Genomic DNA, 24,361 nt, shown 5'->3' on the forward strand with positions numbered 1-24,361 from the left:
TTCTAGTCCTATTCTTCCATTGGCTCTACTTTCCCATAAAGCCCAGGGCTAAATTACATTGTTAGAACCTATCTAAGGAGTATTGTTTAATCTCCAAGCTATTTCCCAAAACCATTGTTACCGTTGCACTATAAAACACTGGTAATCTAACCTTTGCTCCTCACCACTGTAGAACAGCGATGTAGTCCTTAGATGCTTTAACCTTTACCTTCCAATAATAATGGAATAATTTGAAAGTTTTACCTACCATTACCTGAATGGATAAAGCTGATCTGAGAGCAGCGTTCCCTTTCAATCCTATCAGTATCGCAAAGGACCTCAACGATGCTGGGGAAACGTTTGTTACATCATCTGCCCGTTGTAGGAAAGATGCATCGTTAAAACCTAAATTCCATCGCTATCGAAGAAACCGGGCCCAGATTGGTGAAGTACTGTAGAGACTGTTTTCTTCTGGCAGGTTCATGGGTACCTAGACAGTTCCTTGGACTTGATGGTACAGTTTCTGCTCTGAAATGCACTTCTTCTCCGATGAGGTTTAACGGTGGTTAGCATACAATAAATGTTGCACCTACTAGACTGGAGTATAAATCCCTCATACTTCGCTTGGAAAAAAAGGGAAATAAATCAACAAATATCCTACCATTAATTCTACATAAACCTATATAGTCCTATCTACCATTAACTCTACCCCCACCACTATATAAACCTATCTACCATTACCTCTACCTCCACCACTATATAAACCTATCTAGTCCTATCTACCATTAACTCTACCTCCACCACTATATAAACCTATCTAGTCCTATCTACCATTACCTCTACCCCCACCACTATATAAACCTATCTAGTCCTATCTACCATTACCTCTACCCCCACCACTATATAAACCTATCTAGTCCTATCTACCATTACCTCTACCCCCACCACTATATAAACCTATCTAGTCCTATCTACCATTAACTCTACCCCCACCACTATATAAACCTATCTAGTCATATCTACCATTACCTATACCTCCACCACTATATAAACCTATCTAGTCATATCTACCATTACCTCTACCTCCACCACTATATAAACCTATTAGTCCTATCTACCATTAACTCTACCCCCACCACTATATAAACCTATCTAGTCCTACATACCATTACCTCTACCCCACTATATAAACCTATCAGTCCTATCTACATTAAAATGTGTTGATCTCTACCAAAATCAGGAATTGTTAAATGAAAAACTGAGTTTAAATATATTTGGCTAAGTGTATGTAAACTTCGATTTTTCAACGCCACGTCTCCTAATGATGATAGTGTACTTAACATACATCTCGTTCCTGCCCCATCAAGGAACGCCATGTTTAACGTCTTCTAGATTATTCTGCATCTCTCTGATAGGCAGTGTCAACGGTGGAACCTTACATAGACCGGTGTTTCTTTCTAAATCATTTCCAAACAACTGAACTGGCCACAGGTTAACCCCAATGAAGTTGTAGTGGATTTTCCCAAGGATGAGCAAAGGAATTCGGATGTACCCAAGCTCAATGTGGAGTTTAATAGCAAAAGGGTGTGAATACATTAATAAATCATTTCAAACATGTTTCACTTTGTCCTTAGGGGCGGCAGGGTAGCCTAGTGGTTAAAGCGTTGGACTAATAACCGGAAGGTTGTGAGTTCAAACCCCCGAGCTGACAAGGTACTAATCTGCCGTTCTGCCCTTGAACAGGCAGTTAACCCACTGTTCCCAGGCCGTCTGACTTGCCAGGTTAAATAAAGGTAAAATTTAAAAAATTATGCGGTACCAACAAAATGTAGAATAAGAGCGTCTGCTAAATGACTTAAATGTAAATGTAAATGTGTATGACTGTGCTGATGAAGTGTGTGCGTGTTTAAATTTGTTTCTAAACCCTTCCCTTGGGAAAAAAAGAAAAGAAATACAATACAAATGTTGATTGGGATATGTATGACTCAATGTCTTTCCTTCTGAAATATAATAAATGTGATCCCCCACGCCAACAACCGAATCCTATATTCTTCAGCAAAGCAAGAACGTAGTGCTGTTTTAACACAAAAAAATGCAGTCTGGCTCAAAACGAAAAGACTGGCTGAAGAAGAAACACCCACAGTTCGACAGGTTCACTAAAATGAGGAAGTGAGTCTTTATTTGAACACTTGCTCACCCACAGAACAGCAAAACACGGGAAAATTGGAAATGACAAAAAAAAAAAAAAACATTTGTATATCAAGATCACTCTCTTCCCAACGGGGGAATCTGTGGATATTCAGTTTATAATTATATATTCCTGGCAGACAAACAGTGGGGATGGGACGGTCATCTGTCTCACCAGTCTCCTCACAGAAAGACTAGAAGAAGTCAGCCGCGGTGGGGCGTTTGGGGGTGGTTTTCAGGGTGCTCTTGGTCTTCTTAGTGCTTTTGGTAAGAGAGGCCTCTGGGGACTTCAGGACCCCAAACAGGGGCTTCTGCTGGGGGTCAAACGGCACTCGGGACGACCCCTCTGGACTCACCAGCAGGCTGCGGTCAGTCTTCCTGAACTCTGGGGATCATGAATGGGCAAAAAAAACAAATAGGAAAGTCTCATCAAAACTATGGAACGACAAAGAAATGAGGACCTGGAAAGTAGATTATCACTGATAAAAGAAGATATATAGGTCATTATAAAGTAATTATAGAGTCCAAATAAGGTGCTATCCTGCCCCCGAATACCTGCAGTTTTGTTTTTATTGAGTCCGAAGGTAACCTTCTTGGATTCGGACTTTGGAGTCTGACACTTCTTCTGTGAAAAAAAAAGAAGATAAAATATCATGAGGAATTCACATTTGTGAACGGAAGTTAAGGACAGATGGTGAGGGAGTAACTTGCTGAAATAATACTGTAGGTTTTGAACCAGTACCTTCTTGCTGGATAGCGGTGTGCTGGGGCTTCCCTTGGTGGTCTTGAAGAAAAGGGGAGTAGGGATGGTGGCATGGTTCTGGAACGTGATGAAGTCAGACTCCGCCCCTGCCTTCTTGGGCGTCATTTTTTTTGTTTTCTTGGCGCTCACCGGCGTGGACAGCTCTTTGCCGTCCTGAAGAGACGAGGAAACAAAAAGGTAAAACAAGCTCATTAATTAACTGGAAACATGTTAAATGGCTGCTAGCAAACACAGCTAACTAGCGCTCTTCTAACTAAAATGGTACGTATTTAGTGTAGCTACTTACTTTCTAACTATTTGCATATTTGATGGATGGGGACAGCTATCAAATGCGTCAGGCTGACTCAACCTGGGCCTAGGAAGTGAAGTTAATGGTAACTTAAAACTCACGTTGCTCAGTTTGGCTTTCTTGCCTCCAGCCATCCCGTTGACCTCAGCCTCGAACTCTATCACTACCGGGACCTTCCTCTTCTTCTTCCCTTTCTTCAGGGGCGTGTCCAGGTCAGCATCTGTAGGCTGCTCCTCTGACACGCTCTCCTCCACTGTCGTGGTCTCTGGCTCCTGCGCTACCAGTCCAGAGCTTTTCTTCTTCTTCTTCTTGAGTAGGGTAGGTGTGGCGGCCTCCAGCGTCTGTATCTCAGCGTCCATCAGTGTGAGGTTTGCGTCTGCTTTCGGCGGGGTTTCACTTTCGGCCTCCACACTCTGTTCTTCAGCCTTGGCATTCTTCTTCTTCTTCTTCTTCTTGAGCGGGGCTGATGTAGCGACACATGCTGGCTCCACCTTGGTGCCTACAACAAGGACGTCTGCTTCAGTTTCTGGCCGCCTTTCACCCCCGGCGCTCTCCTCTCCAGCCTTTGCCACCTTTAGTTTCTTCTTTTTCAGGGGAGTGGCGGCGATGCGGAGGTCAACTGGAGGCTCCTCGGCTGGGGTAGAGTCTGGTTCAAGGTCCACCTGTGTTGTGTCTGTCTCGGCGGTCTGTTTAACCTTGTTCCTCCTCCTCCTCCTCTTCTTCTTCTTCGATGGGGTGGCCTCGTCTACTGTTTCTAATGTCATTTCAACTTCCTCTACGGTTGTCTGCTCCTCAGGCTCCTGCTTGGTATTGTTCCTCCTGCTTGGGGTGGTAGTAGCAGTCTCAGGGGCAGACTTTGCTGGTTCTGCTACCTCTTCCTTCTGCTTCGGTGCAGGCGTTTTGGACTTCTTGATATTTTTCTTCTTGGAAGATGTGGCATCTGGTACCGGAGTCTCTGATTGTTTCTTCTGGTCTACCTCCATGACTGTGACAGATGACAGGCTACCTACCACTACATCCTGTGGAGTTCCTGATTGGACCGCTGTCTCCATGGCCTTCTCCTTGGTTCCTGATTGGACCCCTGTCTCCTTGGCTGGGAGAGAGGGCTCAGTCTCTGCTTCTTTAGAGTCTGTCGTCTGCGGTGCAGAAGCAGGAGTCGTGTCCTTCTCAACCACCCCGTTCTGCTCTTCAGTCTTCACCTCTCCAGTCTTCTTCTTCTTCCTCCTCCTCTTCTTCTTCTTCTTGTTATTGGAGTCTCCGGGAGTCTCTGCTGGTTTACTGTCATCTGTTGCGGCAGTCTGGTCAGACGTTCTTGCTTTGGAGTCTTTTTTCTTGCCTTAAGTACAAGATATCAATGATGTAAGAACAAACAAATAAATGATGAAGTAAAAGAATAAGCTGAAGATCAAAGGCGATCGTTTAAATAGAGGGGGTTTAGGTACCTTTCCATTTCTTGGCTGGTGAGCTCTCTTCCTCTTCCTCCCCGAAGCCTCGTCCCCGTTTCATCCTCTTTCTGCTGCCAAACATTTCATCATCATCCTCATCTGTCGACACCTCCTCTGGGTACTCATCCTGTGGAAAGACTCCTGAGAGAGAAAGAGAGGAGACAAAGGGAGAGAGAGAGACGTCAGCTTTTCTTGCACATCTATCACGGGGACACGCTGATGACAGTTATGACCATCGGGAGTCCTACCTTCACTGAGATCCCGGAGACTGCAGGAGAACAGAGGGAGAGAAGAGGTGTCAGTCAATACACAAACTGAACCAACTCCTCTTCATCAGTGTCCATATCAAGGATTTCTAATTTACGAGTATATGTGTGTTTACTTACGTCTTGACGACTTTGTACAGTCTCTGTCTGTTGTGGCTAGGGGTGTTGCTGCGTCTGGCTAGCCCGAACAGCCTGTCTGCCAGGCTAAGGTAGTCAAACTGGAGAACAGGTCCGATCCCCGCGTCATCTGGCATCTCAGACTCAGAGTCACTCTCCATATGAAGCATTTCGTCATCATCTTCATCGCCCAGACCATCTTCATCATCATCATCTTCCTCAGTTGATACAGTACCTAAAACCACAAATGAAGATGAGAACAAGACTTATGGATTATATCTGGACATTTGCAAATACAGGCTTTGTGTCATTAATAAGATACTTCCATATAATGCAACAATACTTGTGGTATTCAAGCTAAAGCTGATCCATAAATCATGGCTCTTAGGATTTCAATGCATACCGTTGGTCTGCCCTCCAATGGTTTTCTTGAGAGCTTCCTTTGCAGTTTTTTTGCCCTTGGGGGGATCCTTCTCTACCTCCTCCTCTTCAGAAGCCTGTCCCGAGTCAGACTCCTCAGCCCCTCCACCTGTAGCCTTCACTTCCTTCAACAGGTCTTCGATGGCGAAGGGAGCCTGGTCCACGATGGCGCTGAAAATGCTGCTGCAGATAGCCCTGAGCAAGATCCGACTGAGACGGAGGGAATGTGCAGGAAGGATTGAAACTCAATATTAAAAGGTAGAGGTGATTATCTTGACCCCTCCCCAAAAAATGTCCGTGTAAAACTTACTCTTTTGTTTTAGATGCTGTTTTGCAGAAAGGGTCAATGAATGTCATGTTCTGAGCCGCTGTGAGCTGTAATCACAAGCAAACCACAACCAGTCATTCAACTGTGGTGGAAATGGAACAAATCAGCATACGACCAGATCACTCACCCAATAGGACCACCTAACACCCATTCAAAATGACAGATCTTTATCAAACTTAAGTCTCATTACTTCCCTATCCTTAAAGGTGGATTTATTGGTTGATTTATTACCTCCCAATTCTAACTAACCGTAAACAACAAAGTGAACCTAGCGCATCTCTTGGGTCACTAAAATAACCAGTTGATACCTCAGCTGAGCCGACTGCAGCCAGTTCGGTCATATAGATGTCCAGTATGTGGAACTGTAATCCACAGGGAGCTCCGCTGGAGCTGTGGAGGACCTGGGCAGTCAGGAGCTCCAGAAACCTGGTCACCACACTGTAGAAAGACAGAACAACTCATTCTAACGTCACAGGAAGCAAAGACTTAAAGGGACAGTACACCCCCGAAATTAACATTTGTCAAGTGTTTTCAAGTAAAAAAAAAAAAGGGGGTCAAGGGTCAAAGCGTCACCCACCTGGTCTCCCATTCTTTCCTCTTCATCATCTCAAAAGTGTTCCTGAACACGAAACGAACCAGCTGTCCATTGAGAGAATGACAAAAAAAAGGATGTGTAATTTCTTAATTTTTTTCATGTACAAAATATTTTCCGTTTATCCTCCAAAATGATACACAATGATTTATTGCGTAAGGAAATGCTGATAACATTTTGATGGATGAATATGCTGACCTGGAAGAACTTATCCATGCGAAGCCTGTCAATGCCGGTCCATTCTCTTTTGACCGTCTGCAGGAAGGTCTCCAGAAACATAAACTCTACAAAAAAAAGGATTTAAAAAAAAAAATCCATGTAAAACAAGAACAGATATCGAAATTTAAGTACACGTTCTGTATAGGGTCTGTCAAAACATTTGTCCCCAGACCCGTGGGTAACTTTTTAAAGACAATATTGGATACATAGTAGTACGTAATAAAAATGAGGCCTTACGGCTCTGGATGTTCTGGAAGCTGTGTATCAGGCCAGAGATCTGATTCGACAGCTCCTCCTGTTGGCAAAAATCATAATCAAGCAATTTGTAGTCCGAGTATTTTGTGTATAACTCTTCTAGTTTAAACTTAAAAAATAAAAAAAATAGCATCAACGCAAATAAGTTGGGTCACAGCGGCTACGACTTACCTGAAGAAGTGGCTTGTCCTGCATCCACAAGCAATAAAAGAGGCCTTTCCATAGTTTGAGTAACTCGTCACCTTCAAACCCACCTGGAGAGAAGGCAAGTGCTGGTCAAACAACTAGATACAACAAAAAAATCACAACTATGAAAGGAGATGGCCACATTGTTGCTCGCATCGTCACTGGGCGCATACAATTTGTATTCCCGACCAAACATGATAATTTTCTTTGATGTGTTACATTCTAAGCACTTTTATATAATTTTTTCGTGCTCTAACGAGTCCACTACTGTATTGTTAAAACTATATAAATCAAATTGGTTTAACGTGCACAAACGAATCAAAGGTAGCTAGGCTATGATCACGAAGAGATGAGGCAGACAAGCTGCGTGTGTGGAAGCCAAGCGCGTGGTCCATTTTCCTGGTAACCTCGTTAGCCTTACCTTGGATTTTCTGTGACCTAACACGAATATATTTTCTTAGCTTCTTGATGGCTTTTGTTCGCATGGGCCTCTCATTAGAAGCCAATCTTTGAGCGAACTGGATCTCTGGTTCTTGTTGTACCGGCGCCATGTTTCCAACAAATTAACGTAGAAACACGTTTTGCCTAGCAGAGACACATTCCTCTCTGCGCTTTCCGCATGCGTTTCCGCTCGTCGCATGATGATGACGTAACGCCCAAACTGAGTGGTCGTTATTCTGGATTTCCCCACAGGGTGGCAATATTCATTAAACTTTTACCCATATGTTCTACCCTGGCTAAACCACACAGTCAATTGGAGATTTTTTATAATCACATCAAACTTTTTCATCCTCAAATAATTCCTCAGTGACTCTTATTAATCAGACCAGTAATTATGAGAGAGATGTCTTTATTATTGAAATGTTTGTGTGCGAATCTGGCAAGGTCTCAGGTCTCTGGAGTGGGAGGTTTGAATCCCCCTTTCTCGCCTGCGGAGGCCAGTCCTTCTCCGTCTGTTGATAGAAAAAACATTTTAATTGATACATGTAAAAAATAAAAAATAATTAATTATTCCTCAGACAAGGTACTCTCTTCACAGTCACACGTGATACACACTACTACGGGATACGTAAAGGGTCCTGCTAACCCGAGGATGGATCTTTGGCTGGGGTCCAGAGGGACAGGCCCGTGACGGCCTTGGGCTTCCACTTCAGGACCATGGTGGATACTATCTCATCCTCCTCGGCATCCCCTCTGTCCTTTTGTCCATGGAGAAGCAGTAACAGAGGTCAAGAAAAGGACGGCCATTTCTGCCTAAAGCACCTTTTATGCATCTATTTTCATTTCCTCTTCTACGGACACAGTTGGGATGTTTTATTTGCAATACCGTGCTGTAAGTGTTTCGCTGTCATTGTGTTAGATCTGTGTAGTGCTTCCTATTAGATGGTTAAATTGTTCAAAAACAGCTCATTCTAAAGCACGGCAAGCCTCAAAACATCTAAAACTCCAGTGCACAACTCAGCCAAAAACACACAGAGAGACGAGAAGACGAACAGTGGATCCATGACTACTGTTACAATAGCATGAAGGATGATAATCATGCGAATATCGAGGTGTATGCACTTTAACAGACTAAGCCCAATAGCATTTTGAGAATTGTTGAGGGGGAAAAAAAGCTTTATCTTTGCATCAATCAACCACTAAAGGGTGTCATGCAAATGGACACAGGAAGTGGAACTACTATTCTACAACAAAGGCACAGCACAGCAGCACTCTAGTAGTTGCTGTGGCACCTCCTCTCCTGAAGCCCCTATGGAGAAATAGCCCTCCCCATGGCCAGGGTAGGGAGACCTGGACTTCTGGGCTTTCCCATGTTTACCATTCTCCTCATCTGATGCAGGCTGGAGTTTTAGTCAAGAGAGAGAAGCAGCTCTCTGTTAATAAGTGTCTTTTGTCATGATCTCTTCCAGATGCATCAAACAACAAACATTTGCTAGCTAGAGAGACATTCTGCTCTTGTACAGGTTATTTTATCATATTTACAGGTTATTTTTGCAATTTCTGCATATGCAAATATGTGGTAGTGGTCATACCTGATCCACCTGTAGGTATTCTCCATGCTGCTCACAGCCAATTTCAAACACATACTTCCCTGGGCCTGACGGCTGAAACACAAATGGCTAATAGTGACCGTTTATATATGCTAGTACACAACGACCTTGTTGTATGCTGATAAACTTGTAACTAAACGTGTCATATTTGATTCGATCATGCTGTGTTTGTGGTTGTTTTCATTTAAGTCAGTGTTTTTCCTTTCATCATGTCAGATTCCTTCTGGGGTGACTTACATTGTTGTTGAGGAAGTTGCCCTGGTATCTGTGGTTCAGGTGGATGAATTCTCCTGCTGACTCCATCTTGCCCATCACCCACGTGCCCATGTACCTGGAACCTGTGTCGTTGTAGTGGTATATACCTTGTCCATTTCTGGTATTATAAAGACAAAGAGTGGTAAGATCAGGTAGGGGACTGTAATAGGAATATTTAATATGAATATGTTACATTCCATATGTATAACCATTATCAGAAATGCTGGTAAATTAGCTTTTTTTTGTTTAATGTAACAGTATAACTTTGGACCGTCCCCTCGCCCCTACTCAGGCGTGAAGCAGGGACCCTCTGCACACATCAGCAACAGTCACCCACGAAGCATCGTTACTCATTGCTCCACCGCTGCCCCTGCAGAGCAAGGGGAACCACTACTTCAAGGTCTCAGAGCAAGTGATGTCACCGATTGAAACGCTATTTAGCGCGCACCACCGCTAACGAGCTGGCCGTTTCACATCCGTTACATAAAGAACTTATGAAAGAGATGTGTTTTTTCACCACCTAATCATGGAATGGGGTTGTTCAATGATAGATGTAAAACAAATACATGTCTATCACTTGACGGTATCATTTCAGAGACAAGCAATCACGTTGTTGTTGCAAAATGAGCTATATTTGCCTCAGTAGCTAGGTTTCCATCCAATTGGCGACGCATTTTAATGCGAAAATTAAAAAAATCTGCATAAAAACAATGTGAACATTTTAACACCAGAGATGTGTTTTCATTAAATTGACTTGTTGCGGATAAAATAATGTGCGTGAAAAAATGTATTTTGCAGTTCAAATACAAATGAAGTGTGCTTCCATCCCATGTTCAATCCTACTGATGGTTTTGTCACAAAGCATATTGCGTTAAATAGCGAACGTGCCCACTAGTATTGACACATGCGAACTACAGCTCGCAGGTACTGTGCGCAGGTTGGCTAGTCTACATGATGAGATTATTATGGATAAGAGCGAGAATATTTTTATTTGTCAAACAGCAGTCAAGCATCGATCATCATGTCATCGGAATAAGACCATCGATATTTATTGTAAAGAAGCATCAAGCTCATCGCCGTGCTCGTTCACCACCCTGTGAAGTTCTGGAACCTAATAAACGGCATGCTTTCCCGATGAGTCATACTGGGAGGACCACACAACATGTCCTCACGTGACTCCCAAGTTTACTTCGATATAATGGTTATTATATCAATATTTTGGCATAAAAGCGTTTCCACCGACATTTCTCGCACAATTAATTTTACAGACACAAAAACATCCCACCTTCTCCAGCGTAGTTTGTTTTTTCGACATTTGGAAAGTTTACCGATACATTTTCTGTTTTCCATCAGGCCTGTCGTGATATTTTTTATCCAACATGAACTTCACTGGCATAAAAAGGGGGCACTACTTTAGACAGTCAAACGTCACACATACTGTTTTTAATAAAGAACTGTACAAATGATACATTTGTGACATCAACATTTAAAAAAATATATATATATTTAAACATTTTTTAAAATCAGTACAGTAATACGAGATCTGGACTCTGTTCAAAAGTAATCCAGAGGCCTAACTCCAACCAAACACTACAGCATGAGGCTAGATTTATGATGGTTTCGATTTTGTATGTTCATAAAGATACAGAATTCAAACGTTCCATTCAAGCTGAACAATGGATATATAAACCCATTTTAACACACATTTAAAATCTACGAATACAAAATATTACACACACATAAAGGTACACATAAGCATTCATTACTTATGAAAAAAAACACAAATGCGTTTTGTAAATGCATGCTTCAATATTAATTTAAGAATGATTAACATAATGTTTTGCACATCTATATATTTCCCCTTTATGTAATACACATGATTTTCAGTGTTGTTTGTAACACTGGTTGTAGTCACTACACGTTATGTTACGGATTAAACTCATATCTGTTGATAGAGATTGACACCTGACTGGAGGGACGAGGACCCTCGGACCATAACTCTCTCCTTCGGCTTCCTGCTTACAAGCAAAAACTCAGAACATGAAGTAACAGTGACGTGCTCAATGCAGAAGTGGTCAAATTAAAAGTATGCTAATCTACAAGACTGTTTCCCTAGCACAGACTGGAATATGTTCCAGGATTCATCCAATAACATTGAGGAGTTAACTGCTTCAGTCGCCAGCTTCATTAAAGAGTGCATCGACGACGACGTCCCTACAGTGACCGTAAGTACCCCAACCAGAAGCCATGGATTAGAGGCAACAACAGCACTGTGAGAAGTTAAAGGCCACAGCTGCCGCTTTCAAGGAGCAGGGACACTAATCCGGACGCTTATAAGAAATAACACTACGACCTCCAATGAGCCGTCTAACAAGCCAAACTGACGCACAACGGATGTGGCAGGGCATGCAAATGATCATGGATTACAAAGGGAAACCCAGCCTCGAATTGCCCAGGGACGCGAGCCTACCAGACGAACTGAATGCCTTCTATGCTCGCTTCGAGTGAAGCAAACCTGAACCATGCATGAGAGCATCAGTTGTTCCGGGCGACTGTGTGATCTTGCTCTCCGTAGCCAAAGTGAGTAACACCTTTAAACAGGTTCAAATTAGCAAGGCCACGGAGCCAAATGGAATAACAGGACACGTACTCTGAGCATGAGTTGACCAGCTGGCAAGTGCCTTCACTGACATTTTCAACCTATCCCTGACCCGGTCTGTAATACCAACTTGTTTCAAGGCAGACTACCATAGACCCCATACCCAAGAACGCCAAGTTGACAACCCATCCACCATGCTGACCATCAACACGGGGGCCCCTCAGGGGTGTTAAGACTGCTAATTAGTTAATCAAATGGCTAAGCGTACTACCTAGCCTAGTGGTTAGAGCGTTGGACTAGTAACCGAAAGGTTGCAAGTTTGAATCCCTGAGCTGACAAGGTACAAATCTGTCATTCTGCCCTTGAACAGGCAGTTAACCCACTGTTCCTAGGCCGTCATTGAAAATAAGAATTTGTTCTTAACTGACTTGCCTAGTAAAATAAAGGAAAAATAAATAAAAATGTATGCACTTACGGTACCTACTGACTACGTTCAGAGAACAACACGGAGGCAGGGAATCCTCAGCACACACACACACACCTAATAATGCTTGCCTTTAACACCCATAATGTGTATAATAAACTTGGTATATTATGTAATCTGATTTTCAATTTTATACAGGCGGAATCAAAATTAAAGCGGCATTCTATTTTAGATTCCTCACAGGGGGCACCAATATGTCGTGTCTTTGGCTATGCCAGATTAAGTGATATGACATGCTATTCTATAAAATCCTTTCTCCGTAATTAATATTACCTGATTGAGCTAATCATGTCAGTGTAATTAACTAGAGGCGTTGGGGCACCACAAAATAGTATTTATAGAGCTGTTATCTTCCGAATAAACTCTTAAAGACCTAGTAATATTTTACATCAATAGCAGTCAATATTAATCGTCACCTTAATTCAATCTCATCTGAAAGTTGTGAATTCTTGGTTATCTTCACGAACCCTGGCTGACAAGTTGAATCAGCAATACAAAATTGGGTTAAATTATTTATTTACTAAATACCCAACTAATCACACAGAATGCCTAGTAAAATAAAATAACATCTGCACTGACTATGCGCACACACTGGACTCTACCCCCCCCACCACCACCACCACACACATACTTACACCCCAACACACACACATGCATACTGACACCACTCACACGCTCACGCTGCTGCTACTCCCTATTATCTATCCTGTTGCTTAGGCATGTTATCCCTACCTCTATGTATATAGCTACCTAAATGACCTCTGTACTGGTACTCCCTCTATATAGCCATGTTGTTATTTACTAAGTATTTATTCCTTTTGTAACTATTTCAATTTATTTGACTCTGCATTGTTGGAAAATTACCTGTAAGTAAGCATGTCACTGTTGTTTATGAAGCATTTGGCAAATACAGTATATTTGATTAGTATATTTATTTCACCTTTATTTAACTAGGCAAGTCAGTTAAGAACAAATTCTTATTTTCAATGACGGCCTAGGAACAGTGGGTTAACTGCATGTTCAGGGGCAGAACAACAGATTTGTACCTTGTCAGCTTGGGGATATGAACTTGACAGAGTCAAACCTTTTCCATGTTCCTGTAATATACTGTAACAGGCCAGTCACCAAGAGGCCAGTTCGATATTTCCTCTGCTTCTGTGCTGGATGGTGTCTCCCCGTTGCAACTTATAATTAAACCGGGATGATTTAGATTGACTTTACCAACAACTGCTCAACTTTTAGTTCACCTGTAAATTCCTATTACAGGAAAACGGAAAAGGTTTGACTCTCATGTACAGTTGCCCTATTTCTTACACAATTAACTTTATTGTCACAGCAGTAACTACCTTTGATGATGTAAGGGAGTGAACTATATTCATAATAAAAAAGGTTACATGGAGAAAATCGAAGCTCTCTGAAATGAAAATGGATGGCCCTCCCTTCAGAAAAATATATTTGACAGAACAAAATATACTCTCCCCTGATCGCCCTCACTTCCTGGAAAAAGAGCCTGAGATATACAAAACAAGTGACCCTCCCCTGGACACTAAAAATAATTCCTGGAATTAAAACTGAAGAACAGAGCCTGGGTGGCAGAGAACATGTCACTTCCTGGACAGAACAGAGCCTGAGATATACACCCTCACTTCCTGGACAGAACAGAGCCTGAGATATTTACCCTCACTTCCTGGACAGAACAGAGCCTGAGATATACCGTTTACCCTCACTTCCTGGACAGAACAGAGCCTGAGATAGATTTACCCTCACTTCCTGGACAGAACAGAGCCTGAGATGTAGATATACAGTTTACCCTCACTTCCTGGACAGAACAGAGCCTGAGATATACCGTTTACCCTCACTTCCTGGACAGAACAGAGCCTGAGATATACCGTTTACCCTCACTTCCTGGACAGAACAGAGCCTGAGATATACCGTTTACCCTCACTTCCTGGACAGAACAGAGCCTGAGAGATGTTCCTGGACAGAACAGTTTACCCTCACTTCCTGGACAGAACAGAGCCTGAGATATTCCTGGACAGAACAGTTTACCCTCACTTCCTGGACAGAACAGAGCCTGAGATATACCGTTTACCCTCACTTCCTGGACACTTCCTGGACAGAACAGAGCCTGAGATATACCGTTTACCCTCACTTCCTGGACAGAACAGAGCCTGAGATATACCGTTTACCCTCACTTCCTGGACAGAACAGAGCCTGAGATATACCCTCCCTCACTTCCTGGACAGATATACAGGACAGAACAGAGCCTGAGATATACCGGACAGAACAGAGCCTTATACCCTCCCTCACTTCCTGGACAGAACAGAGCCTGAGATATCCAGTTTACCCTCACTTCCTGGACAGAACAGAGCCTGAGAGATATTCCTGGACCAGTTTACCCTCACTTCCTGGACAGAACAGAGCCTGAGATATCCAGTTTACCCTCACTTCCTGGACAGAACAGAGCCTGAGATATACTTCCTCACTTCCTGGACCGAGCCTGAGATTACCCTCACTTCCTGGACAGAACAGAGCCTTAGATATCCAGTTTACCCTCACTTCCTGGACAGAACAGAGCCTTAGATATCCGTTTACCCTCACTTCCTGGACAGAACAGAGCCTGAGATATCCGTTTACCCTCACTTCCTGGACAGAACAGAGCCTTAGATATCCAGTTTACCCTCACTTCCTGGACAGAACAGAGCCTGAGATATACCGTTTACCCTCACTTCCTGGACAGAACAGAGCCTGAGATATCCAGTTTACCCTCACTTCCTGGACAGAACAGAGCCTGAGATATACCGTTTACCCTCACTTCCTGGACAGAACAGAGCCTTATATACCGATATTCCTGGACAGAACAGAGCCTTTACCCTCACTTCCTGGACAGAACAGAGCCTTAGATATATACCGTTTACCCTCACTTCCTGGACAGAACAGAGCCTGTCATACCATTTACCCTCACTTCCTGGACAGAACAGAGCCTGAGATATACCTTTACCCTCACTTCCTGGACAGAACAGAGCCTATATACCGTTTACCCTCACTTCCTGGACAGAACAGAGCCTGAGATATACCGTTTACCCTCACTTCCTGGACAGAACAGAGCCTGAGATATACCACTTCCTGGACAGAACAGAGCCTGAGATATACCGTTTAACTTCCTGGACAGAACAGAGCCTGAGATATACCCCCTCACTTCCTGGACAGAACAGAGCCTGAGATATACCGTTTACCCTCACTTCCTGGACAGAACAGAGCCTGAGATCCTGGACAGAACAGAGCCTGAGATATACCCCTTTCCTGGACAGAACAGAGCCTGAGATCCGTTTACCCTCACTTCCTGGACAGAACAGAGCCTGAGATATACCGTTTACCCTCACTTCCTGGACAGAACAGAGCCTGGAAAAGAACAGAGCCTGAGATATATCATTTACCCTCACTTCCTGGACAGAACAGAGCCTGAGATATACCGTTTATCACTTCCTGGACAGAAGAGCCTTAGATGTCATGAATTCACTTCCTGGACAGAACAGAGCCTGAGATATACCCACTTCCTGGACAGAACAGAGCCTTATTTTTAATCACTTCCTGGACAGAACAGAGCCTGAGATAACAAAATTACCCCACTTCCTGGACAGAACAGAGCCTGAGATATCCGTTTAATATTTCACTTCCTGGACAGAACAGAGCCTTATACCCTCACTTCCTGGACAGAACAGAGCCTGAGATATCCGTTTACCCTCACTTCCTGGACAGAACAGAGCCTGAGATATCACTGTTTACCCTCACTTCCTGGACAGAACAGAGCCTTACCCTTTACACTTCCTGGACAGAACAGAGCCTGAGATATACCGTTTACCCTCACTTTGGACAGAACCTCACTTTCCTGGACAGAACAGAGCCTTAGAATCCGTTTACCCTCACTTCCTGGACAGAACAGAGCCTTAGATATACTTTTACCCTCACTTCCTGGACAGAACAGAGCCTGAGATAGGCCTACCTGGAGTGACACAGAAACAGAACAGAGCCTGAGATTCATCCTGAGCATTAATGCTGGACTGCTTTTAGAGTCACAGGGCTGCAGGAGCCAGAAGGTTGTGGGCACATAAACCACCCTGGACAAGCTGAGTAGGGGTTAAAAGATCTTCCTTTATAGTAAAGTGAGCATAATCTATCATGGATTTGCAGGTTCCAGACAAAATGTATTATTTCCTAAGCAAAATGTCATGCAATTCTACGTGAATTTTACATATTAGAAATCTTATTTTTAATACCTTACAAATTAACAAAATTAGGCCTACAGGCTAAGCAGCTCATCTTATAATATTTCTCTAATTTCCTGGGTATTTATTTATCTAATGCCAAATCAGTGTATCTTGTTTGCAACAAAGCTGTCACTGTTTGCAATTAATTAAATCTGAGATAATTAGGAATCGGAGCATGGTACTTTCAAAAGTTAGGTGTACCTGTCCACCACAGACACAGAAGGCCTACTGACACAGAAAAATGTGAGCTTTAACTGCTGCTGCTCATGCTCCGTGGCTTAACCCAAAGAGAAGGTCACAAAGTGTTTCCCTCAAAGCTGTCTGGGTTTAAACATCTTCTATTGTACAGAAAGTGAATAGCTTAACCACTTGATAGTGACAAAATTAGATGACTTCCCAAGCAAAGTCAGCCTGTGAATGTCAAAGAAACAAAACACTGATATCCCCATGTGCATCGGAGTCACGTCTTTCCTGGGTATTTTACAGCCTGTTTCTAGCATAAAGCATTGCGGACCAAAGCGCTGTTATAAATTACTTTATATAATTGGACCTGTTTAATTTCCTTCAAAATCTTACGCTAACAAAGGGTAGACTTGTGCTCTTTTTTAAAAACATTTTTCTTTAATAAAAGGTAGGCTTAGGGCGTACCCTCTCATTTTTAAACTTAACAGCCCTTTGCTGACATTTAAAGAGTGCATGGGTGGAGGAATTGACCAACATAATCTATGGATATAGCAGCCTATAGCCTCATTTCATCAGTCAAACATGTAGGCTCACCTCTTATTTCTTAAAGAGGAAGACATAGGCTCCAACACAAAGCCCCTTTTGTTGTCAGTAAAGTCTAATTCAAATGAAGGGAGACCCATGGGGCAGCGCACAATTGGTCCAGCATCGTCTGGGTTAGGGGAGGGTTTGGCCAGCAGAGATGTCCCTGTCCGCTCTGACACTTTGGTGCGACTGGCTTCCAGGTTAAGTGGGCAATGTGTCAAGAAGCGGTGCGGCTTGGTTGGATTGTGTGTCGGGGGACGCACAGCTCTTGAGTCCGGACAGGAGTTGCAGCAATGGAACAAGACTGTAACTATTAATTGGAGACCACAATTGGGGAGAAAAAGGGGTAAAAAATACACTGCTCGAAAAAATAAAGGGAACACTAAAATAACACACACTAGATCTGAATGAATGATTCTTATTAAATACTTATTTCTTTACATAGTTGTGACAACAAAATCACACAAAAAAATGATCAATGGAAATCAAATTTATCAACCCATGGAGGTCTGGATTTGGAGTCACACTCAAAATTAAAGTGGAAAACCACAATACAGGCTGATCCAACTTTGATGTTATGTCCTTAAAACAAGTCAAAATTAGGCTCAGTAGTGTGTGTGGCCTCCACGTGCCTGTATGACCTCCCTACAATGCCTGGGCATGCTCCTGATGAGGTGGCGGATGGTCTCCTGAGGGATCTCCTCCCAGACCTGGGCTAAAGCATCCGCCAACTCCTGGACAGTCTGTGGTGCAACGTGGCGTTGGTGGATGGAGCGAGACATGATGTCCCAGATGTGCTCAATTGGATTCAGGTCTGGGGAACGGGTGGGCCAGTCCATAGCATCAATGCCTTCCTCTTGCAGGAACTGCTGACACACTCCAGCCACATGAGGTCTAGCATTGTCTTGTATTAGGAGGAACCCAGGGCCAACCGCACCAGCATATGGTCTCACAAGGGGTCTGAGGATCTCATCTCGGTACCTAATGGCAGTCAGGCTACCTCTGGCGAGCACATGGAGGGCTGTACGGCCCCCCAAAGAAATGCCACCCCACACCATAACTGCCCCACTGCCAAATCGGTCATGCTGGAGGATGTTGCAGGCAGCAGAACGTTCTCCACGGCGTCTCCAGACTGTCACGTCTGTCACATGTGCTCAGTGTGAACCTGCTTTCATCTGTGAAGAGCACCGGGCGCCAGTGGCGAATTTGCCAATCTTGGTGTTCTCTGGCAAATGAAACAAGGTGTTGGGCAGTGCTCCCCGGCAGTGCTCCCCCTGCTCCTCCTTGCACAAAGGCGGAGGTAGCGGTCCTGCTGCTGGGTTGTTGCCCTCCTACGGCCTCCTCCACGTCTCCTGATGTACTGGCCTGTCTCCTGGTAGCGCCTCCATGCTCTGGACACTACGTTGACAGAAAGAGCAAACCTTCTTGCCACAGCTCGCATTGATGTTCCATCCTGGATGAGCTGCACTACCTGAGCCACTTGTGTGGGTTGTAGACTCCGTCTCATGCTACCACTAGAGTGAAAGCACCGCCAGCATTCAAAAGTGACCAAAACATCAGCCAGGAAGCATAGGAACTGAGAAGTGGTCTGTGGTCACCACCTGCAGAACCACTCCTTTATTGGGGGTGTCTTGCTAATTGCCTATAATTTCCACCTGTTGTCTATTCCATTTGCACAACAGCATGTGAAATTTATCGTCAATCAGTGTTGCTTCCTAAGTGGACAGTTTGATTTCACAGAAGTGGGATTGACTTGGAGTTACATTGTGTTGTTTAAGTGTTCCCTTTATTTTTTTGAGCGGTGTATATTTTTCCTGGAGATTTCAGTGCATTTTCCATGGCGATTTAGTTGTAGAATGAAACATTAGCTACTCACGAATCTGCTTGTATCCAATAGCCAGCTAGAGTTTAGCATAGAGTCACTCACGATAGCTAGCTAACGTTGACATTCGGCGCGATGACTAGCCTTTAAACGCGGCACTTTTTCAAACTGCCACCTGGGATGTAATTCTTCATTTACGTCGATGAGATCCAGGTTCTTTTGAGTACCGCTGCCACCAAAACACATTACCGAGACTATCATCGGATCTTAGAATGTGCCAATGTTTGTGAACGATTCCCTTAATTTGATCAGAGCACTTTGAATAGCGGGTAGTTAGAACGCAAGAATGCTTATTTTTGCGAGACTGACCTTGGAAAAAGGTCATGTTATGTTTTGAATTTTCTCAATGGCAGTAATAATCTGACCATTGTTGTACCCTCTGTTTCAATATGCTTTGTGTTGTAGTGACAAACTTTACTAGGCATGTTGTCAACCAGCACATTAATAACATAATTAACAACTGGTTTCCATTTCCTGTGTAACATCAATATTGCTACACCCTGTCTCCTAGAATATTATTTGAGTCTAAGCCATATGTCTGTCAAAATCGGGTTGTTTTTACAAATTCTTTTGATTCGACAGAATTGGCTGTAGGGCAGACTGTTTTTCAAGGGAAGTGGGTGACAACTATCGGCCCTCAACAAACTGATACGATCAGTAGGTTTCCTGTAAAGATCAGTGTATAGAACATTATCTTCACACAAGATCAGAAGATCAAGAAAACTGATTTGACGTGTATCAGATTGCATAGTAAATCTCAGATGTTCAGAAACATAAAGTGGAACACCCAATGGCGCTGTTTAACATCACCCCTCCATAGAACAAAAATATCATCAATATACCGTTTCCAAAGAATGATGTGAGGCAAGAAAGCATTTTTGAGAGGATTGAAAATAGACTGTGTCTCCATGTAACCCACATACACATTAGCAAAGTTAGGAGATCATAGTAGTGCCCTTTCTGAATAAAGAAATCATGGGGGATCCTGAGATCATACTGTAGTGCCCTTCGTCTGAATAAAGAAATCATTTAGAAACATGAAGTAGATTGTGTGTCCTTTACAAAGGAGGGGAGCTGTTCTGAGATCTACTTTCCTTTACAAAGGAGGGGAGCTGTTCTGAGATCCATTGCTGGTGTCCTTAAAAGGAGGGGAGCTGTTCAGATCATGCTGGTGTCCTTTACAAAGGAGGAGCTGTTCTGAGATCATACTGCTGGTGTCCTTTACAAAGTGTTCTGAGATCATACTGCTGGTGTCACAAAGGAGGGGAGCTGTTCTGAGATCATACTGCTGGTGTCCTTTAAGGGGAAGATCATACTGCTGGTGTCCTTTACAAAGGAGGGGAGCTGTTCTGAGATCATACTGCTGGTGTCCTTTACAAAGGAGGGGAGCTGTTCTGAGATCATACTGCTGGTGTCCTTTACAAAGGAGGGGAGCTGTTCTGAGATCATACTGCTGGTGTCCTTTACAAAGGAGGGGAGCTGTTCTGAGATCATACTGCTGGTGTCCTTTACTGTTCTGAATCATACTGCTGGTGTTCTTTACAAACTGTTCTGAATCATACTGCTGGTGTCCTTTACAAAGGAGGGGAGCTGTTCTGAGATCATGCTGGTGTCCTTTAGAGCTGTTCTGAGATCATACTGCTGGTGTCCTTTACAAAGGAGGGGAGCTCATCATACTGCTGGTGTCCTTTAGATGTTCTGAGATCATACTGCTGGTGTCCTTTACAAAGGAGGGGAGCTGTTCAAGCTGAGATCATACTGCTGGTGTCCTTTACAACGGGGAGCTGTTCTGAGAGGGAGCTGTTCTGAGATCATCATGTTCTGAGATCATACTGCTGGTGTCCTTTACAAAGGAGGGGAGCTGTTCTGAGATCATACTGCTGGTGTCCTTTACAAAGGAGGGGAGCTGTTCTGAGATCATACTGCTGGTGTCCTTTACAAAGGAGGGGAGCTGTTCTGAGATCATACTGCTGGTGTTCTTTACAAAGGAGGGGAGCTGTTCTGAGATCATACTGCTGGTGTTCTTTACAAAGGGGAGCTGTTCTGAGATCATACTGCTGGTGTCTTTACAAAGGGGAGCTGTTCTGAGATCATACTGCTGGTGTTCTTTACAAAGGAGGGCTGTTCTGAGATCTGCTGGTGTTCTTTACAAAGGAGGGAGCTGTTCTGAGATCATACTGCTGGTGTCCTTTACAAAGGAGGGGAGCTGTTCTGAGATCATACTGCTGGTGTCCTTTACAAAGGAGGGGAGCTGTTCTGAGATCATACTGCTGGTGTCCTTTACAAAGGAGGGGAGCTGTTCTGAGATCATACTGCTGGTGTCCTTTACAAAGGAGGGGAGCTGTTCTGAGATCATACTGCTGGTGTCTTTACAAAGGAGCTGGAGTTGTTCTGAGATCATACTGCTGGTGTCCTTTACAAAGGATGTTCTGAGATCATACTGCTGGTGTCCTTTACAACGGGGAGCTGTTCTGCTGTTCTGCGATGGTCTAATAAAAACAAAGTCAATCAAAAAAGTCGATAGAGGAGGGGAGCTGTTCTGAGATCATACGTTACTGCATCAATGGCCGCTACAATGCTGGTGTTCTTTACAAAGGAGGGGAGCTGTTCTGCCCTGGAGGTTGTGCTGGTGTCCTTTAACATTCTAGTGTAATTTGCTGGTGTTCAAAGCATAAAAAGGAGGGGAGCGGCAATTTTAGAGTGTTGAATAGCCAAAAAGTCATGTTCTGTTTTGGATATCTGACCAGAACTTAAATACCCATTTAGGACAGTAAAGATCATGTTCTGAGATTTGCCAGTGGGGTCACTTCTGTGTTTATTGTAAAAGGTGTTGTCAAATAGTTGTCTATGACACTCATGTACATAAACTGTCCTATCCATGAGTACAACCGACCCGCCCTGTAAGGACTGACGTATCAGATTGTAAATCAAGCAAAGCTTGTTTTTCATCCTGAGGTAAATTTTGTAAAGATTTGTTCTCCTGTTTGTTCTTAAGGAGATCAACAACATATTTTTCAACAAGTCTGCTATATGTCTCAATATAGTTATTGATGAAAAACAGGCCCTACCCTAGTTATTGATGAAAAACAGGCCCTACCCTAGTTATTGATGAAAAACAGGCCCTACCCTAGTTATTGATGAAAAACAGGTCCTACCCTAGTTATTGATGAAAAACAGGTCTTATCCTAGTTATTGATGAAAAACAGGTCCAACCCTAGTTATTGATGAAAAACAGGTCCTAGCCTAGCTATTGATGAAAAACAGGCCCTACCCTAGTTATTGATGAAAAACAGGTCCTACCCTAGTTATTGATGAAAAACAGGTCTTATCCTAGTTATTGATGAAAAACAGGTCCAACCCTAGTAATTGATGAAAAACAGGTCCTAGCCTAGTTATTGATGAAAAACAGGCCCTACCCTAGTTATTGATGAAAAACAGGTCCTACCCTAGTTATTGATGAAAAACAGGTCCTAGCCTAGTTATTGATGAAAAACAGGTCCTATCCTAGTTATTGATGAAAAACAGGTCCTACCCGATGTATAATGTCGGGCTCGGGTTGGGTAGCAGAGCTCTACCCTGTTGCCTAAATACAGAAACGGTATGAAGGTATAAGAATCTGGATAGCGCCCAACTCTAACTACCTTTGATGGTGTAACCACTCTCCTTCATATGTGTCTTGGTTGGGGTATGTGTAGAGGCCATGGCCCTGGCGCTGGTCATCAACCCAGCTGCCTGAGAGAAAGAGAAAGAGAGAGAGGGTAGGGGCGTATATGACAGACAGACAGACAGACAGACAGACAGACAGACAGACAGACAGACAGACAGACAGACAGACAGACAGACAGACAGACAGACAGACCTTCATATTTGGATCCATCTGGGTAGTAGAAGATACCCTGTCCGTGCTTCAGGTTCTGGTAATATTCTCCAATGTACCTGGCCCCATTCTTAAATCGGTATGTTCCCTGGGACACACGGAAATAGTCAAGGAAATGGTCAAAGGAAACAACAAATATTAGGAATCAACTAATACTATTATTTATGCTGACAGTTACCTGGCCAGACCTTTTCCCGTTTTCATACATTCCTTGGTAAGTGTCTCCATTGGGTAGGACAGCTCTCCCGACCCCATGTCTCTCTCCAGCTTCATTTCGGTCCCCTTCATATTCCTGTGTCAGTGAATTACATCTTTCTGTCAATTTTGCGTAGGCGCAAGTAACGTTGGCTGTTAAAGTTAGCTAGCTAACGTTAAATTGACATTGCTAGCTCAAAATCGGATTGTTGAGGTTTTTTTGACCAAGTTACAGCACACTTTTACTCACTCCAAGGTAACCCTGATCATCATCAAAATCCTCTGATCCAACATCCGACATGTTTTGCTAGTCGTTTCTCTTGGCTCCTGTAAACTATAAAGTTTCGCCTCTTCAACTCACCTCTTCCTCTGTTTACCGTTGCCATGACAATGACGGACTGGAGCGCAGACACGAGCCCCATGGATAAACGTAACAAAACCTACGAAAAATTGATAAACAAGCGTCAATATCTTCAAAACTGTTAGGTGTACGTTTTATTGACATTTATGTCCTAATTTATTCTGTGCCATGTAATAGCTGTCCAGCCTTATCGTTTGGTGTTAAGGATATCTCAGAAATTCCTGTTCAAATAAAGCAACTATCAGAATTTTAGTGTTCCAGTACCCTAGGTTTCCATCGAAATTGGAGAAAGATTACATGCGCATTTTTTTCCAGAATATGTGTTTTTTATCAAGTTGACTTTGCTTGATGACGCAGTACCCATAAAAATAACTTTTAATGTTAAATTCCCGTGTACTGAATAAAAAATATAACTTAATCAAATGGGTTTCCGTCGCATTTTCAACTCTACTGATGGTTTTCTCACAATGTCTGCGTTATACTATAGCGAGTGTGCCCACTCTGTAGCAGGCACGTGTACTCTAGCCAAAAGCGCTATGTTGCGCGCTGTTGGTTATGCCGCGTTCAAAACAACT

General features: G+C 43.3%; 2 protein-coding genes across 5 annotated transcripts; both read right to left on the minus strand.

The window, feature by feature from the left end:
• Positions 1-2,131: 2,131 nt before the first annotated feature.
• Positions 2,132-7,680, minus strand: LOC135518924 (ribosomal RNA processing protein 1 homolog B-like). Of its 2 annotated transcripts, none has more exons than XM_064943883.1 (15): positions 7,468-7,680; positions 7,032-7,114; positions 6,843-6,900; positions 6,585-6,670; positions 6,372-6,433; positions 6,103-6,232; positions 5,777-5,841; positions 5,450-5,676; positions 5,050-5,281; positions 4,912-4,931; positions 4,661-4,804; positions 3,320-4,554; positions 2,909-3,082; positions 2,722-2,791; positions 2,132-2,551 (listed from the first exon to the last, which is right to left on the minus strand). In XM_064943883.1, the coding sequence occupies exons 1-15, from the start codon at positions 7,595-7,597 to the stop codon at positions 2,361-2,363; spliced, it is 2,907 nt and encodes a 968-aa protein (XP_064799955.1). In that variant the 5' UTR covers positions 7,598-7,680; the 3' UTR covers positions 2,132-2,360. The 2 variants fall into 2 exon arrangements, with proteins under 2 accessions (XP_064799955.1, XP_064799954.1); XM_064943882.1 differs by having other exon boundaries at positions 2,132-2,559; positions 2,721-2,791.
• Positions 7,681-7,879: 199 nt separating this feature from the next.
• rsph1 (radial spoke head component 1) lies at positions 7,880-23,811 on the minus strand. 3 transcript variants are annotated; one of them, XM_064943914.1, is made up of 9 exons: positions 23,676-23,811; positions 23,409-23,522; positions 23,213-23,318; positions 22,995-23,085; positions 9,335-9,470; positions 9,080-9,151; positions 8,780-8,887; positions 8,134-8,245; positions 7,880-7,999 (listed from the first exon to the last, which is right to left on the minus strand). In XM_064943914.1, the coding sequence occupies exons 1-9, from the start codon at positions 23,724-23,726 to the stop codon at positions 7,935-7,937; spliced, it is 855 nt and encodes a 284-aa protein (XP_064799986.1). In that variant the 5' UTR covers positions 23,727-23,811; the 3' UTR covers positions 7,880-7,934. The 3 variants fall into 3 exon arrangements, with proteins under 3 accessions (XP_064799986.1, XP_064799987.1, XP_064799988.1); XM_064943915.1 differs by lacking the exon at positions 8,780-8,887; XM_064943916.1 differs by lacking the exon at positions 7,880-7,999 and having other exon boundaries at positions 8,139-8,245; positions 8,866-8,887.
• Positions 23,812-24,361: the final 550 nt, after the last annotated feature.

The sequence above is a fragment of the Oncorhynchus masou genome, chromosome 29 (genome assembly GCF_036934945.1).
Source record: "Oncorhynchus masou masou isolate Uvic2021 chromosome 29, UVic_Omas_1.1, whole genome shotgun sequence".
Classification (NCBI taxonomy): domain Eukaryota; kingdom Metazoa; phylum Chordata; class Actinopteri; order Salmoniformes; family Salmonidae; genus Oncorhynchus; species Oncorhynchus masou.